Genomic DNA, 17,455 nt, shown 5'->3' with positions numbered 1-17,455 from the left:
CAGGGTAATGATTCAACCATAGAAAATCAAATTAATATAATCGACTAAAAGTCAACTTGTACCTTTCTTTGAGATGGGCTTATTATGCAGATAAGGTACAGCTTTAGATTTAAAATACTTAAACTGACGAACGACTTTGTTTCCTTTAATTCTGATAACCGATATACCAGATAAGACAAGACTGAGCATTTTTTCATAGCATATATAGCAGGTACAATCATAAACATGCAAAATCGATCTGAAGATCAAATTAATAACCCAACATTTATGTTTAAACAATTCATGTGATTTCCGATATATGAAGAAATATTCACATCACTTTTTGTAAGACGGTACAATGTAAATGCCAGTAAACAAAACCACCTTTGTCCTGGGATTTAGTTATTGAACATAACAGGAAAAGTCTTTAGGGATTCCTGATAATAGAATATCTATCATTATTAATAAGAGCTACATATTTCCTGACTGAGAAAAGGGGAAGCTGTCATTGCCTAATAACAATATTCCATGAGTATACAATTAGGGCAAACAGTCCATATTACTGGAAAAAGCAGTAGATTCACACACACGCACACATCCATCCATATGCATACATGTATCATCACCATCTCTGATACATGGATTCAAAATTTTGGTACAAACAGAAATATACAGGGCAGGGGAGGGTGTAAACAAATGAGAATAAAGACAAACGTTCTTGAATATTTTTTGAGACAACATTTCAGGATGACCATGTCACACAAAAATCTTATCCATTTTAAACTTGATCATTATGGTCAACCTTTTCCTGGATTAAGATTTTTTTTTATTTAAATAAAGGAAAACAAGAACATACAATTTGTTTAAACAAGATGTTGTAATCATTATATTCTTTTTACTATTATGAGTAATCACTATATAGCTTACTCTCCAAGATCTAAAAATAAAAAAGATAACTTAACAAAAGGCCACAATCCTGACAATTTTATCAGGCAGATTATAGCTATGAAAATAAAGGATTTTTCTGAAACTACAAGTTCCAAAATATCTTTATAGAATGTTGTACCAGTAATGGCTGGTAATTAAGTTAATTGTTACATCAGGTGGAAAAAATATATCATTTAGGATATATGAAAGTAAACATGTAAAAAGAAAAATAACCACATACACAACGAAACTTAGTATTAAAAAAATCTATTTCCTACTTTTGATTTGCTTGATTTATTACTTGAGCTTGGGCCTCAAGAAGGAAAACACAGGGTTCCACTGTGAAAATGAGGAAGCAGTGCAGCTTCAGGGAAAAAGCTGGGGCAAAGCAATCAAACAACTTAGACCTAAATCTCAGTTCTATGACTCAGGGCAACTTACTTCAGCTCTCTGAACATGTTCCCTTATTTGTAAAACAAAATATAATACCTGGGTTATAAGTGTTAAATGAGGTGATACATGTAAGACACAAAATACAGCGCTTAGCACTATCTGATTTAACTTATGGTCAGTTTATTCGAACACCATAATTACAAGGAACCTTGAATAGGGAGTGAGATCTTGTTGGTTTGTACAGGTTAGTATGATGCCCTGATACATCCCAGGGTAGTTTGGGCAGAGAATAAAAAAAGTATTTGAAAAGCTCTCTTGAAGGACTGGGGAAAAATGTAGAAATATTAAACCTCCCTACCTGGGGAATTCCCGATATTCTCGCAAACACTGGGGACTACCAATTTTACAGGCTAAACCCTCAATCTTGGAGCCTACCCTTATGGAACATATACCTGCAAATGAGAAACTAAGCCTACTCATAATTATGCCTAAGAGTCACACCAGAGAACCTCTTTTGGTGCTCAGATGTGGCCTGTCTCTAAGCCAACTCTGCAGTAAACTCACTGCCCTCCCACCTATGTGGGACACGATTCCCAGGGGTGTAAAGCTCCCTGGCAACGTGGGACATGACTCCCGGGGATGTGCCTGGCCCTGGCATCACAGGATTGAGAAAGTCTTCTTGACCAAAAGGGGGAAGAGAAATGAAACAAAATAAAGTCTCAGTGGCTGAGAGATTTCAAATAGAATCAAGAAGTCATTCTGGAGGTTATTCTTATGCATTATATAGATATCCCTTTGTAGTTTTTACTGTATTGGAGGAAATACCTGAAACGGATGACCTGTAATCCAGTAGCCTTGATTCTTGAAGATGACTGTGTAACTATATAGCTCTTAAGGTGTGACTGTGTAAGTGCAAAAACCTTGAGACTGACACTCCCTTTATCCAGTGTATGGACAGATGAGTAAGAAAACAAAGCCAATGAACAAGTAAATAATATGGGGAAGATAAGGGGTATGGGATGTTTTGGGTGTTCTTTTTATTTTTATTCTTATTTACGTATTTATTTGTTTTTTTTTGGAATAATGAAAATGTTCAAAAATTGATTGTGGTCATAAATGCACAAATCTACAGTGATACTATGAGCCACTGATGGTATACTTTGGATGACTATGTGGCATGTGAATATATCTCAATAAGATTACATTAAAAAAATGCCATGCATTTCAAATAGAGTCAAGAAGTCATTCTGGAGGTTACTGTTATGCATTATATAGATATTCCTTTGTAGTTTTTAGTGTATTGGAGGAATATATTAGAAATATATGTAAGTTTCCTCCACTATGGACAGAGATAATATATTTTGTTCATACCAAAAGGATGCCTATTTGGAACATCTGATTTAAAAGTCCAAGTTATGCACTAGGCATCCCAATTTACTAAAACTTCAGTTTTCTGGGGGGTCAGAGATGACATGGTTCACATTTATTAAATGTAGCACTAATCCCTGGAAGAACTGAAGGAGTTCACAATTAAGTAGAACAAGTACTTACTTTGGAATAAAAGCACACTATACATAAAAAAAGAACTAAAAATTGGTTGCCTCAAAACCATACCATATCCAGCCCCCTGATTCTAAAGGATTCTAAAGACCAAAGTTAGCTCTAAGGGATTGCATTTTTTTATGCTTGTCTTCCATAACAAACACGCAAAATTTTCATGCATTCAAAAAAATTTTAGAGAATTGTACAGTGAACACTCATATATCCACCCCTTAGTTCTGAGATTAGATTTTTTGTAACTTTTTGTTTTGGAATACTTTTAAACTTACAGTACAGTTACAAAAATAATACAAACCCCATACAGAGAACTCTAACATCCCCCCACCCCGACCCCAAGATACCCAGAGCCACCAATTTTAATGTTTTGTCATATTTGGCATAGCAATCCATCTATCCATCTATCTATTAATCCATCTTCTGAACACTTGAGTATAGGTTGTATACATCATGCTCCTTGAACACTTAATACTGCCATGTACATTCCTACAAGCAAATATATTCACTTATGTAACTACCTCAAGTGCAGGTATCAACTTCAAGAAATTTAACACTGACATAAAGTTTACCGTCCATACTCCAATTTTCTCATATGTCCCAATAATGTTCCTTTGAGCCTTTTTTCCTCCCTTGCTAGATCTCATCCAAGATCATGTACTGCATTTGATTGTTATTGTCTCTTTAGTTGCTCTTTCTTTTGATTTTAATTATGGAAACATACATAACATCCACTTTCCCATCTCCAACTTCTCCAAAGAACACCCTACAACAGGATTAATCACATTCACATGATTGTGGTACCCTTACTACCTTCCATTACTAAAACTTTCCCATCTCCCCAAACAGAAACCCTACACCCATTATGCATTAACTTCCCACTCTTCTTGCCTCCAGCCCCTGGCAACCTGCCCTCAAATTTTTGTCTCTATGAGCTTGCATATTCTTTAATATTTTCTTTGTAGTTACCATGGGGTTTAGACATCCTAAATCTATAGAAATATCATTTGTTTTGATACCAACTTAACTTCAATAGTATACACAACCTGTTTCTATACCCCACTGTCCCCCCAACTTTATGTAATTCTTGTCACAAATTATATGTTTATACATATGACTCCAAAGCCACTGATTGATCATTCAGAGATTACATTTTAAGTGGAAATTTTTAGAGGATGCCAGCTAAGAAAATCTGCAGCATAAATCTCAACATCATCACAATCAAGCAGACTGGAAATCTGAAAAGTTCTCATTTACTTGCTCTTTAAGCCGAGAAGAGAATTTCTAGGGAAGGGGGCTGTCACCGCTCCTGGAATACATGGGACTGCTCTGGCCAGGGCTTCCAGTGTTGACCTTAAAGGTGAAAGGATAAATCCCCAATTTTGGTTTTAAATATAAGTAAGCCTCCTGAAAGTCATGTGGTCTATGACTTCACTGCTTCACTTGAAAATGTTTCAGAAAACCAAGATACTAGTGCTAGTAAGGAGTTACCTAATGATCTGAAATCCAGTCTTCTCATATGTAAAAAAGAGGATAATGTCATCTCCTTAGAAAATGTTTTAGAAGGACTAAAAAAGATCAACCTGAAAACTACAAGGCTGGTGACAACTATGTGATGATATTGTGAGCCACTGATTATATACTTTGGATGGACTGCATGGTGTATGAATATATTTCAATAAAATAGCATTAAAAAAAGAAAAAGTTATCATTTCAAAACTTTATTCCATGAAATATTAAATTTTTGGTTTGTTTTTCTACATTGATGGCTGAGAAAAATCATCTTTTTCTCTATGATAAGAAAATCAAGGTCAGGAGCTACCTATAGTCAGCAAAATTACATTCTTATCTTTTTTTAAAATTCATGTACACTTAAAAAAAAATAGACCACTAAAATACTTTATTCATGGTTCTCTACATAAAAATGGGAAAAAACTAATGTTTTTTAAGTACTTACCATATGGCAGGCACTTCAGATATGTCCTGCCGTTTAATTCCCACAACTGTGTGATACAGGTATGATTAGACCCATTACAGAGTAAAAGAAACTTCCAATCAGAGTCCTTAAATAACTGCTGTAGTGTTTTGTTTTTTAAACAAAAAGAGAGAGAGATCTAAAGTTAATATGACAAAATAAGATGTGACAAAGCTAAATGGTGGGTAAACAGATGTTCTTGTTCTTGTAAATACTTCTCTGCGAGCTTGAGATATTTCATAATAAAAAATAAATCAATTAACAGCAAGGAATTTTTTATTTGACTATGTGGTTAAAAGGGAAATGTTAGGCTACATATATGTTTCTAGAATAAAATTTTTTTAAAAAAATCCATAGGACTTTACAACACAAACAGTAAACCCTAATGTCAACCATGGACTATAGTTAATAGTAAAATTATAAAAATGTTCTTTCATCAGTGTAACAAATGTACCACACTAATTAATGCAAGGTGCTAATAATAGGGTGGTATATGCATGTTAATAACCGGGTGGTATATGCAAAAATCTTATGCATGTTTTTTTGAAAACCTACACGTTCCTCAATAAAAACAAATAAAATAAACCAATAAATTGATAAATGATGCCAAAAAAAAAAAAAAAAAAACCCACAAGGCACCAGACAATTATATCGTTTATTTATATCTTAGTTTCAAGGAAACTCAGTGTTCTAAATACTGCTCTCTATTCTACATTCTCTCTCAAGAACAAATCATCGGTATCAAAACTGCCGATATAATCCCCAATAAGATCAGTCCTGTGAGCTTCTTTTCCTTGGATGAATATTCACAACCAGAAAACCTCCAACACCAGCTGAATAATGCTACCCATTCAAGGAACTCTCCCACCCTGGTGATCATCTGCTGATATTCCTTCCCTAAGGCTCTCTTTCTGTATTCACAGGAGGTAGAACTGCTGTACAGCACTTTCAGAATGCCCTTTTTTTACTTACACACTTTCCACAAAGGACAGATTTCATCCAAAATCCTATCTGTATCAAACACTAAACCCAACAAATCATCAAGGCTATTTCCTGCTCCATCTCCAAGGCCAGATTTAAAGAGGTAACTAGAAAAGAATATAGAAAATGAGACATGAAAAGGAAACTTTTACAATATCCAAACTATTGCTGGATGAGGCTGGAAATCCATTAGACATTTTTTCTTCCTAATAACGGTGAAGAAATTCTAAAATACCCACAGATAATATAAATCCCTTTACTAACATGGAATCAAAATAATAATTCATCACTATCTATGGGGAAAAAAATAAAAATGAATTCTAGCTCCTTTGTACTTTAATTTGTATACAAGTTACCAAATGAGAAATTCTTAAAGTCTGGATTCTGATATCAATGGCAAAAGTATCCCAAGCACTATTTCTCATTTGGCCCAAAACAACATGCAAAGTTGTGGAAACACTGGTGGAAACCAAGACATTTGCATATAAGATGAAGATCACTTGAGCCTAAAAGCAATATAAAACAACAAGAACACACACACATATATATTAAGTTTTATGTTTATAGTATTTCCATATATGACACAATACTGGAACAGAAACATATGGGCAAGATAGGGACATTAATACCGAAGTTTCAACCCCAGCACGTTTGATATCACCATTTTCTTGGTTTTAAATAGATGTATTTTAATGACTTATTTCTAGTGGAACTGCCCCCTTGTTGTAAAAAATCTGTAAAGATTACTTTATATTACTAAATCTCAGCAGCTTTTAAGCAATGTAAATATAAAGCAAAAGATGTTTTCAAAGCCTGACAATGCTCATTTGAGAACCTAGCATGAAATACCACTAAAATGGCGGCTCCACCTTGGTACTTTAAGTTACTTTAAAAATAGGCAGTTATTACACATATACCATTAAGTTCACAAATGGGGAGGAAGGGGAGATTTACAAGCTCTGTCTCTGTTTTTTTTTTTTTTAATTATATTTTAAAAAAGAAGAGGCTTATGAGAATAGGTAAGGAAAACATATGTTCACACAAACCAAAATAGAGTTCAAAGCGTGTGACTGCCAAGGTGATCATAAAATACACAGCCCCGTAACCTGACACAATTGTCCAGCAAGTGGGGACAAAGGGCTCAGACCCACAGCCAGCCCATGCCCGCAACCACTGACCGGCAGCGGCTGCGTCAGAATAAAACCAGGCTCCGAATCTCGGGAGCTAGCCCTGGCTTGCCCCTCAGAAATGCCCCTGGGGCTCCTGTGTGCATTCTCCAGCCATGACAGCCTGTCAACTGACAATCGATGTTCACACATCCCCAGAGACGGGAGCCAGTTCTCAGTGCAGAAGGGGTATCAGGTTCAGCTTCTCACTACATACAATTACTGATGACAGGACGCTGGCTGGGGCCAGGGGACACCTCCAGCTGGAAGGAGGTTCCTGAACTATCGTCAGGGTGCAGAGCTATGCTTCACCATTTAGCCAATGGACAAGATTACAGAGAAAGGAGGCGAAAGCTCTAGCACGGCATTCAGGTAAGCCCTCCAGGAGGGTTTAGGTGTGAATCTAAATGAAGGTCCAAATGCTATCCTCAGATATACCCAGACTAGACCCAAGATGGGCTGCCCTTCCCCAACTTACCTGCTGAAAAAGAGGCTGAAAGTGGGCAACAACTCAAGAGAGAGCCAGGCAGAAGGAAGGGGTTCTATATTTAAAAGAAAAAAAAAATTTCAGGCACTGAGGCTTTGAAATTATCCTAGTATATGGTAAGCTCTCAGGAACTATCTGTTTAAGTAGTATACCCTCAAAGCAGAAGGATAAAAAACTTTTCCATAAGCCACATCTAATCCTACACTACCTTTCTCCCACTTCTTTTTTCCTTTAAGGCTGTTCTTGATACTCACTGTAACCTCAAATCACCTAAATAAATTTGGGTAAAATGGAAAACTAGGAATAGAAGTACAGAGCTCTATATACAACTAACAGCTCCTTGGAGGAAAAGAGAAGGAAGTGGATATTTACAAAGCAGGCACTGTAATATTATTTCATTTGATCCTCATGACAACCCTGAAAGTAGGTTTTATTAATTTATTTCCTCACTTTGACAGGTGAGGAAACTGAGACTCAGAGAGACTAACTAATCACCCAAGATGATGCTGTAAGTGACAGATTCAGGACATATCTGGATACGTATGCTATAATCACAAAGAAGACTCCTAAATGGGCAGGCGAATATGTTCAACCCAGAGAATCTTTAGATCCTGACACAAATTCCTGGAAAGAGGATTTAGAAAAAGACCCACTAAGATTCAAGAAGCAAAGAAGGTCATCCAGAAGTTAAAAAATTTGAATTTTTTGCTTTAAAGTCTCTGCCATACCAATTAATAGTTCTTAAGTGACCCTATCCTCTCTAAAGCATTTGGCAAACTAAAAGATTTCATATGTTACCTTCCTCTGACAATATAAGCCTTTGCAACTGCTCTTAAATATACCTGGCATCATTATTTGAAAATTTACAAACTACATTTTGGCAGCATGTAGACAAGCATAATAATGGCATAACCATGCTCTATTTGCATTATAATAAACAATCTCTGTTTTGTATTATTTTACTAGTTAAGAAAGACCCAGAATCTTCCAATAAGGTGTAGTTTACACAATTTCCATTTTCATTTCAGGCAAATTGGCATACAGATCATTTTACCTCTCTTGATATTCCCTTTGAAAGACTGTGAGAAGATTAAATCCATGCCATTTTCGTCTCTATAGGGAAGTGAATTTCAGTTTGGTGACAATGGAGAATGGGGAATAAAATAGAGGATCCTAATAGAGGCTCATGTTCTTCCTGGGAGAGACAAATCAAGAAATACGGCTCTATGTCAATGCAAAGGGGCAACCAAAAACAAATCAATAAACTCCATAAGATTTAAAGCTTGCAGTGTCAGAAGATTTAAATGTACTAAGGAAAGCGGGAAATGTGAACCTTTTCAATCACTAAAGTTTCATGTGTTTTGTAAACTCTTGGAGTATAGCAAGCCACATTTGTAAGATGTTTGGCTGGAACATGAGTAGAACCAGTCACCCTATGATTGTGGAATAAAGTTTCTCTCTGAATAAAGCTAAGCATCCAGAAAAGAAGTCAGACCCATTAACACCTACTTCTTCACAGAGACTCAAAACCTGAGGCTGAGGAAATTCAAGTAGCCCTTGTTTATCAAGTGTGTTTTCTTGGTTGAGTTACCAATACCTTCCCATCACCTATAAACAGCTGAGACTACAATAAAGAAACAAAGTCTCTGCTTATAGAACAAAGAGTAGATGGTCTTCCACTTTGTAAGTACTGGGTAGATAGTCAATAAATATTTGTTAAATGGATAAATAATATAAGAAAGGCATCTGGTCTCATCTTTACCGATTTAGACTGAGCGCCTAAAGCACAGGACTAACAAGACCCCATTTCTAGCCATGGGCACTTCACAGACAGACATTTGCCCCAAAAGGACTAAGGTTCAGATTTCCTTCCCACCACCTCAACAACACACTTAGAGCCTAAACTGAAGAAGCTAACAGCTGTCTCTAATTGATGATGGTCAGCCCAGATTTTGCAACACCAATTAACCCAATGGGAGTAATAACATTATCAAAATCAAGTAAATTTTCACTGTGATTTAATATACCTAAATGTACATAATTTCAGGAGTAGGGGTAGTGATAGATTCAGGACATACTATCTGGATATGCTATAATCACAAGTCTAGATGAGAGGCCTTCAACAAAGGCTGTATTTGAAATTATGTTAAAACTACCAGCCAAAACCTCAATTTATGTGACAACAGAAGGGGGGAGAAAACCTAAACCAAGCACCAACAAGGAATAGTCAAGTAAACTGTGACACATCAATGGATAGGTTAAAAATTATATCAGTGAAATAACAAGAGGTTAAGATAACAAAAAACTGTATGTACAAGTCTAATTATTTTTAAATTATACATAAAGATAAACACTGGAACAGAAGATGTGATATGTTTACATACAACTTTTTTATTTTATAATTTTTAATTTTATATTATTTCTCCAATAAATAAAATGGAGAGATTAAATGTTATTTGACTAAACAGATTATTCAGTTAAAAAAAAAAAACAAACTGTGCCTATGGATTAATATGTAAGGAATCCCTCTCTCTAATGCCAATGGAACGCAGTTTGGTCGGGCCCACAGAGCAAAGGAAAGTGACCAGCAAGACTTTTAATTAGGACACAGAAACAGTTTTCCAACCCAACAAGCAAAAAGTGATTTAAAACCAAAAACCCAGAAGGAAAAGATGTATTCAACCCACTATCAATCACAGAATCCTTCCATACCTCACTATCTTGAATTGTTTCCTTTTTTTTTTTTCTTATTTTTTATACCTATTGTACAAAACACTTCAGGAAAGAACTATCTGAATTCATAATCCACACAGCAGAGAGCCCATTTTACTATCCAAGATATCCAATAGCAAAACAACTAAATAGCAACTCCCCTCCAAAAAAAAGATTATTTGTTGTAATTTTTCCATTTTACAACTCAAAATCTTACTACCTTATTTGTCTCGAGGGCTTATTAAAATTAATGCCCCAATTGGGTACTAAAGAAAGAAGTACAGTATGTGTATGGTAAGAATATGCATACTCATTGCTTTGGCATTCGGACTCCTATAGTTTTACTCCACACCAGTGAGAATTCCCAATTAGGGTCTCCTCTTTAAGGGCCCTAGTTATTATCATCATGAACAAATGAATGCAATTACTTCTTTTGAGGCATGATGTGTTTTCGACCCTTAGCAGAGAAGAACAGAGCACCCGTGACAATAGTAGCTAACCTTTGTATGGTATGCAAAAAAAAATAAATGAATAAAAGAAGGAAAATTAAAGTTGGCAACCTTGAAAGTCGAGGTGTATAGAAAGAGAAACTGGAAAGTGAGAACAGCACCAACTCAATAAAAAGTGGTCAGAAACAGACCACATTGTCCAAAAGGTGTTCCACATTATGCAAGATGAAATGCTTCCTATTTCCAAAGTAAATATTGATACACAAAACTAAGTCAAATAACAGCAACCAAGAGTTCACTTTTTTTAAGGTTCCTGAGTAACTATGGAAAGAACTAGAAATGATCTTAATAACATGACTATGATTTCAACTGATGAGTCAGTCAATATTAAATGACATCAAAACTAAGACTATCCAATACAAATTCTTTACAATTCAGAAAAATGCTACAACTCACCCCATAAGTCACTGCTTTAAAGAAAAAAATTAGTTCTTAAAAAAGAGACAACCCATTTGAAAAAGACTAGGAAGAGGAAGGCAAAAAGTGACCCATTACTATCCAACAACTGGTACCTAAAAACCACAGCAAGAAAATAAAACTAGTGGGCCGAGTATAAAACAAAATGGGACAGTCTAGCTTTAACCTCATAAAGTTCCAATCTAATCTTGACAATACCATTCTAAGTATCTTACTAGTGTTGAGAACAATCAAGATCTGTGCCTTTAGAATATGTGTGCATGTGTATGTGCTTACTTTCCTAGCTTCCTGATTAAATTTGACATCCATAATTACTCATCAAAAGAACATTCAAATTCAACCATTTTCATAACTCTGAAGAACTCAATTCCACACATTTCAAATCCCACACATATCAATGCTGCCATTTTGTAAATATTTTAAATTTATCATGCCAAGTATTCCATTTCATTCACCATAATACTTACAGTTACTTGTGACAGCTTTCAGATGGATATAAGATGGTAAACAAATTTCCATCACAAATTTGAGGTGTGACTCCTGGCAAAGTAGCTTCATGTGGCATCACAGTCATTATTTTCCTGATTCTACTAACCTCTTCCCTTCCTCCATTCCCAGTTACAACAAATCATCAATCAGACTCTGGAAGAAACCATTTTTTTTCCACACATTTTGTTTTCCAGAGTACACCACTCCCTTTCAAAGAAGCGAATAGGTATACAAAATTTGGGGATCAGACTCATAGGTGGCATTAAGAGACAATTAGTTTCCCTATTACAGACTTCCAGAAGTGGCCCTAAGGCTTAAGTTCTAGTAGAGATGTGTCTTCCTCGCTGTATGGCAGCCAGGACCTTCAAGAAAAGCCAAGGTTGGGGAGAGGGGGAAGGACCAGAACGTGAGTTCTACAGCCAAGTTTATCTTATGCCAAATAACCCTGAAAATACCCATCTCAAACCCTATAAACCTTCCAATGGACCATCTCTTGATGTGAGAATAACAGGCAAACTGCATGGGAACTGCTCAAAAAAATATTTATTCATTCCTTGACCAACACAGAAGAGCTGACATTTAAGTGAGCTTTCACCTCCTTCCTCAAGCAGTTCCCACAGTTACTGAGAAAATGTTAAGCTGGACTTTACTACAAGCCTAACTAACATGTGAAGCAATCTGGTATATTAATTTGCAAAGCAGAGCATGAGCTGAAAGAAGTCAGGAGGTTAGCAAGCATGTGACATACTAATAATTAAAAAGTCCAAAGAGTTAAAGCATAGCATGTATTTTTTAAGACTTCTTTTCTGCAAAAAACAATTTTCACAGCTTATACCACAAGGCAGTTTTCTCAAATTCCACGAAAATAAGAATTCAACCACTCTTGAAAGAGTAGAAAATAGATCCAAGTTCAGCGTTTGAAGTATACAAGTTCACACAGCTCTAAGTTCAATGTCTGAAGTATGTACACAGCGGAGGAAACAAGTGAAACAAGTAACAATCTCTAGATTGTTGAATAAGTTCAATGAACAACTAACTTTGTGGTGATTTTTTTTTTTTAAATAAGAGTTGAGTTTGTCTTCATTGGAAAGTTTTCTGTTTCCTCTCTACATTTGCTTAGTGATTCCACTTAAAGTGTTTCCTCAAGCCAAATGTTTATTCCCATATTAATGAAGTTATTTTTAGGACCTTTTAAAGTCAAAAAGAAAAATGCGTAATTCTAAAAAGGCAAAAATAGATAAGAAAAGGAATGAATTAACCTAAGGAAAGGAATATGGGGAAAGGAGACTTCTCTACTCCACCTGGCATTCTCCAAGCCAGCTGGCTGGTGTGGTTTCCTCATGCCATCTCACATTCAGTCCCACGTACTTGAGCAGACCAACAACCCCTGGCCCCACACCAACAAATTTATCCAGACATGTGGATTTGAGGCTTTTAGTACCCATCGGAGAGCCTGCCAGCCACAACTCCCCACAGAAAGCTCTTGTATTTTGCTGACGACATTGTTCTGTGTGAGCGGACCCTCACTTTCCCCAAGGAGAGGGAAGCACAGAATACAACATAGTAACAGTGAGTGGCAAGAAAACAGGAGACAGCAAAACAGAAGCGGAAAGTAAAAATCTGAATTCTACCATGAAGAAGTTAATCTGCATCTCTTTATCAAACAATGACCCAATAAAATAAAAGCAGCCTTAGTGTACATAACTGCACCCAGTGGACAGTGGAAAACAAAACTGGACCAGTGTCTAGAAATTTAGATAAAACACACACAACTCATTAAAGGCTGGCAGCCCATATTCTTTGAGAGTATATTCTACTGGTTTTTCTTTTCAATTTTATGTGCTTAAATGGAATTCTTTTTTTCCATCCTTCTCTGTAGAAACTGGGCACTGGAAATTCCACATATGTTTCTACAATATTTTCCGATATTTTAATACAATGATGAAAACCAATTTAAAGAATTCTCTCCACATGAATCCTGATTGAAGATAAAAATGTGAAAGCAATCCATTTAAATAATTCACTGTTAAAAGCTGTTTTAACTTTTCACTTTGAAAATGGATACTTTGGGGAATTTTTAATGTAAAGAAACACTGAGATTTTTGATCCTTCAATTCTTTGGTTTCTATTAAGCAACAAGGAAAACAAGTTGATTCACCTAATTTAAGCCAGGAAAACATTCTATGTGGTTACAAGAAATAAAATTCCAATGACCTTTAAAGAACAACTCCATAAACTTAATATCCAGAGTCACACTTCATAATAAATTCAAAGATGACACAGCTAATGGATGGGGGCAGTATGGAAGGAAAGTGTGTAGGTGGAAAGGGAGTGGCTGAGGCTGAACAGACCAAAGGGTCAGCCCTTTGATTTTTTTATTCTTAAATTTTTAGATGAGGTTTTAACAAGGTTTATATAGAAAGAAAAACAATGAAGTTTCCTGCATGCAAACACACACACACCCCTTTCTCTACACAGACATTCAATAAGAGACTCATTAAACTCTTTTCAAAAATCTTTGAAAACACAAGATATTCACAGGGAATTAGGATGAGTATACCTTAGTCTCAAGTGGTTTTGCCATCCTCTGGGCAATCGTCTGGAGATGGCAGTAAGAACACATTACTCCCCCAAGAGCAAGTGCAAGATACCAGGTGAATGTCAGCTAAGTCCATGTTCAATAAAGCAACTACTTTCAACAGACTGGGAAGAGAACCACCACCATGCCAGCCAGCACCATGCCAGACTTTGAGAAGCAAATCTGAGCTCATTTTCAGACTGAGAGGGGCATGTGGACCCTGCAGATAGGACACGATCATGTTAAGTTCATCCGTGTCACACTTTGCTAACACAGATGGGGTATCTACATCTAAAATTCGTATAATGCAGACATAACAGAAGTACTGGTTTTGAAGTAATGCATAAACGACGGTAGGCTGTAAATAATACAGTTAGCCGTGCAGAAGAGAAAAAAAGACTAAGAGTGTCCAGTAAAGTGAGAAAGACGATGTTATCTGTATGTTGACAAAACCAAATAACTGGGGCAAAGGTTTTCTAATAGATTCTTTTTTCCTAAAATGATCTATCCACATTATACACATTATCTACCAGTTTAACATTTTAAATTGTCCCCAGCTGAACACTACACTATTTTTTCCTTTAGGTCTTCTCTGGTACTGGCAATGCCCTATTCATCTTCAACTAGAATAGCAACTACTAAGGACACAGGTCCAGAAGACTTCTTTCTCCTTCTTCTGGACTGCTTTAAGATTCACTACAAAACCCCAAACTTGAAATAGAAAAATTTTAGTCCATGGAAATCTGAAAAGGCAGTTAAACACCACCACCACTACACACACACACACACACACACACACACACACACACACACACTCTAACATTTATTCCCTTCTTCATCCTGAAAGTGTTAAAAGGAAAACACAAAGTCAACATCAGCTCCTCCCTGCTGATGAAAATTGGCACGAATGAGTTTACTTTCTGGCTGCCGGCCCTCACAAAACCGTTACAAAAAAAAAAGTTCACCACACTCAACTACTCCAAATACAAATTCGAGACAAGCCTGCCTGCTCCCAACCCCTCCCCACGGCACCACCATAATGGGCTTTCCAGGGTGAGCCGGGAGAATTCTAAGTATCTATTAAACATTTAATTTTGGACCTTTAATATTTTTTAAAGACAAAGCAAAACCCGATCTAAAACTTAAGACAGTTGTGCACATGATCCATTAAGAGCAAATAAAGAACCGTATGTAACACTCTATGAAACTGTTTTAGCAAATCAACCACAAATCCTAAACAAAATACGATGAGAGCCACGCATAAAACCTGGCCTGGGGGAAGAGGTTTTATGATTTTACCCTCTCCTTTGTACTACAACGCACACAAACAATTGTAGCAGAACTGTTTGAAAACCAGGAAGCCCCGAGACATCAGAAGAGATCAAATTCTAAAGTCGAATCACAAGTTTTACATTTTAAAAAGGCACGTTGGCATTGTCCAGCCCTTCCCTTGATTCGGAAAATATTCAAAACAATTTAACCTAGGCTGTACGATGCACAGACTTTTGCATTTAGGACACCAGACGGTTTTCCCATCAGGGCGTAGTACACATTTCCCTAAAATATGATTTCCTTGGCCGGGCAGAGGTGCCTGCGAGCCCAGCCCTAAAGGTTTTTCCATCCTCCATAATAAAGCCTGCAGCGCCGAAGGAGCCTGGCTGCTGGCGAAGCCGCTCCCCCGCTCCGCGCCAGCACCGAGGCAGCAGCAGCAGCAGCAGCAGCAGCAGAGAGCAGAAGTGGGAATTGCAGAACAACAAAAAAACAGACCATGAAAAGGTGTTGTGTGGAGGGGGGACAGCGGAGGCGCCACACGCCATCCCAAACTGAAAAGGCACCTCATCTCCTCCCCACGCAGGCCCCCCCAAAAGCCCACTATCCCGAGGACTAAACGTTGGCAACGAGCGATGGAGCGGAGGAAACGCGTACCCAGGAATCTCGACTCCCCGCTCCGGCTCTGACAGCTCCCCAAGCCGCGCACGGCGGCCCCGCGCAGCCCACAACTGCGGGAGCAGAAATCCAGCCGGCGGCCCAGACCCCCGCGACGCTGCCCTGAGCGCAAACTGCCCCTGGCAGGAACCCCGGCCCTACCCCCTCCCCGGGAAAATGTCACTTTCCAGCCGCCGCCGGTCCCCGCGCGCTGCACGGGCTCAGGTCGCCCCGAGCGCGCGGGGGATGGGGCGGCGCGGGGACCGGTGTCATTTTTCCAGGAAAAACGGGGAGAAGTAGGAAAGGGGGAGACGGGGGGGCGCGTGGTTACCTTCGGATAGTTCCAGCTCCAGCTCGGCCAACCGGGCTCTCACTTCCAGAGGCAAAGACATGCCTTCCAGGCTGCGGTCCGCCATGCTCGCCTAGCAGCTTTCCACCCCCCACCCTCGCTCGCTCCCTCTTTCTCTTTGTTTGCTAGAGAATTTTTTTTTAATGCAGTCAGTCCTTGCGCCGTTTCACAAATGCATAGAGCAGGAGAAGGACAGCACGAGAGCAGCAGGGCGAGGAGTCGCGGAGGCAGGGATGGTGTGGAGGAGCAGGAGGAGCAGGAGGAGGAAATGCAGGGATTTTTTCTTCTTCTGTCCCCCTCCCCTCCTCCCTCGGCGCTTCCTTCAGTGCAGCCCCGCCATGGCGGCCTCGCTCGCCGTCTCTGCGTGCCTCCAGACGCGGGCGGCCTCCGGGCCTCGGCCCACAGCCGCGCCCGGCCCTGCCCCCACGCGCGCCCGGCCGGCTCGGAGGCTCGCGCGGCCGCCGCCTGCTCGGTGGGGCTCGCCGGCTCCTGGCGCTGCGGCGGCCGCGGCGGCGGCGGCGGCGGTGACCGCTGCTGCTGCTCCGGCTGCCGCCCCTGCCACGGAGAGAGCGCCGCTGTCACGCTCACGTGACGGAGTGTGTGGGCGCGAGTGTGCGTGTGTGCCTGCGCTTGTGCGCGCGCCCCGGTGTGAAGCGAGCGGCCGAGTGTGCGGTGTGATTTGGGCGTGCGTCCGCATCTGGGTGCAGCGGCGCGCGCGCTCCCTAGGGGGTGCGAGTGAGCCCGCGGCGGGCCGCGCTGCTGGAGGCCGCCCGGGGTCACCTCCCGAGGCTGGCCGGGACGCCCGCGGGCTGGGGCGGGGAACAGCGCGACCGCTCGGCCAGAGGACACTCGGGCACAACTGGAGCTCTCCCCATCCAGGCTGTGGCATCCCTGCCCATCCCCCAACCCTCCTTATTCCCCCAGACTTAATGTAAAAAATTCCTCCTGAATCGCTACCTTCAGTTGCATGTTAAAACTTAAAAGTGTTGTTCTGTATCTTCGAGAGCTGTTTT

The 17,455-nt window shown here is 39.2% G+C and overlaps 1 protein-coding gene across 4 annotated transcripts in view; it reads right to left on the bottom strand.

Moving 5' to 3' along the window:
* Positions 1-17,095, bottom strand: part of DIP2C (disco interacting protein 2 homolog C) — a 555,699-nt gene extending 538,604 nt beyond the window's left edge. For 2 of the 4 annotated variants that reach the window (XM_037835690.1, XM_037835692.1), the window contains exon 1: positions 16,425-17,095. In XM_037835690.1, coding sequence (XP_037691618.1) covers positions 16,425-16,509 — 85 coding nt within the window. In that variant the 5' untranslated portion in view covers positions 16,510-17,095. Of the gene's footprint in view, positions 1-11,567; positions 12,638-16,424 lie in introns of those variants that run through there. The other 2 variants (XM_037835689.1, XM_037835691.1) reach the window with 2 other exon arrangements.
* Between the last annotated feature and the right edge of the window lie 360 nt (positions 17,096-17,455).

This window comes from Choloepus didactylus, chromosome 5 (assembly GCF_015220235.1).
Source record: "Choloepus didactylus isolate mChoDid1 chromosome 5, mChoDid1.pri, whole genome shotgun sequence".
NCBI classification, from domain to species: Eukaryota; Metazoa; Chordata; class Mammalia; order Pilosa; family Megalonychidae; genus Choloepus; species Choloepus didactylus.
The sequence above is the reverse complement of the archived record's forward strand: the minus strand, read 5'-3'. Positions and strand labels throughout refer to the sequence as shown.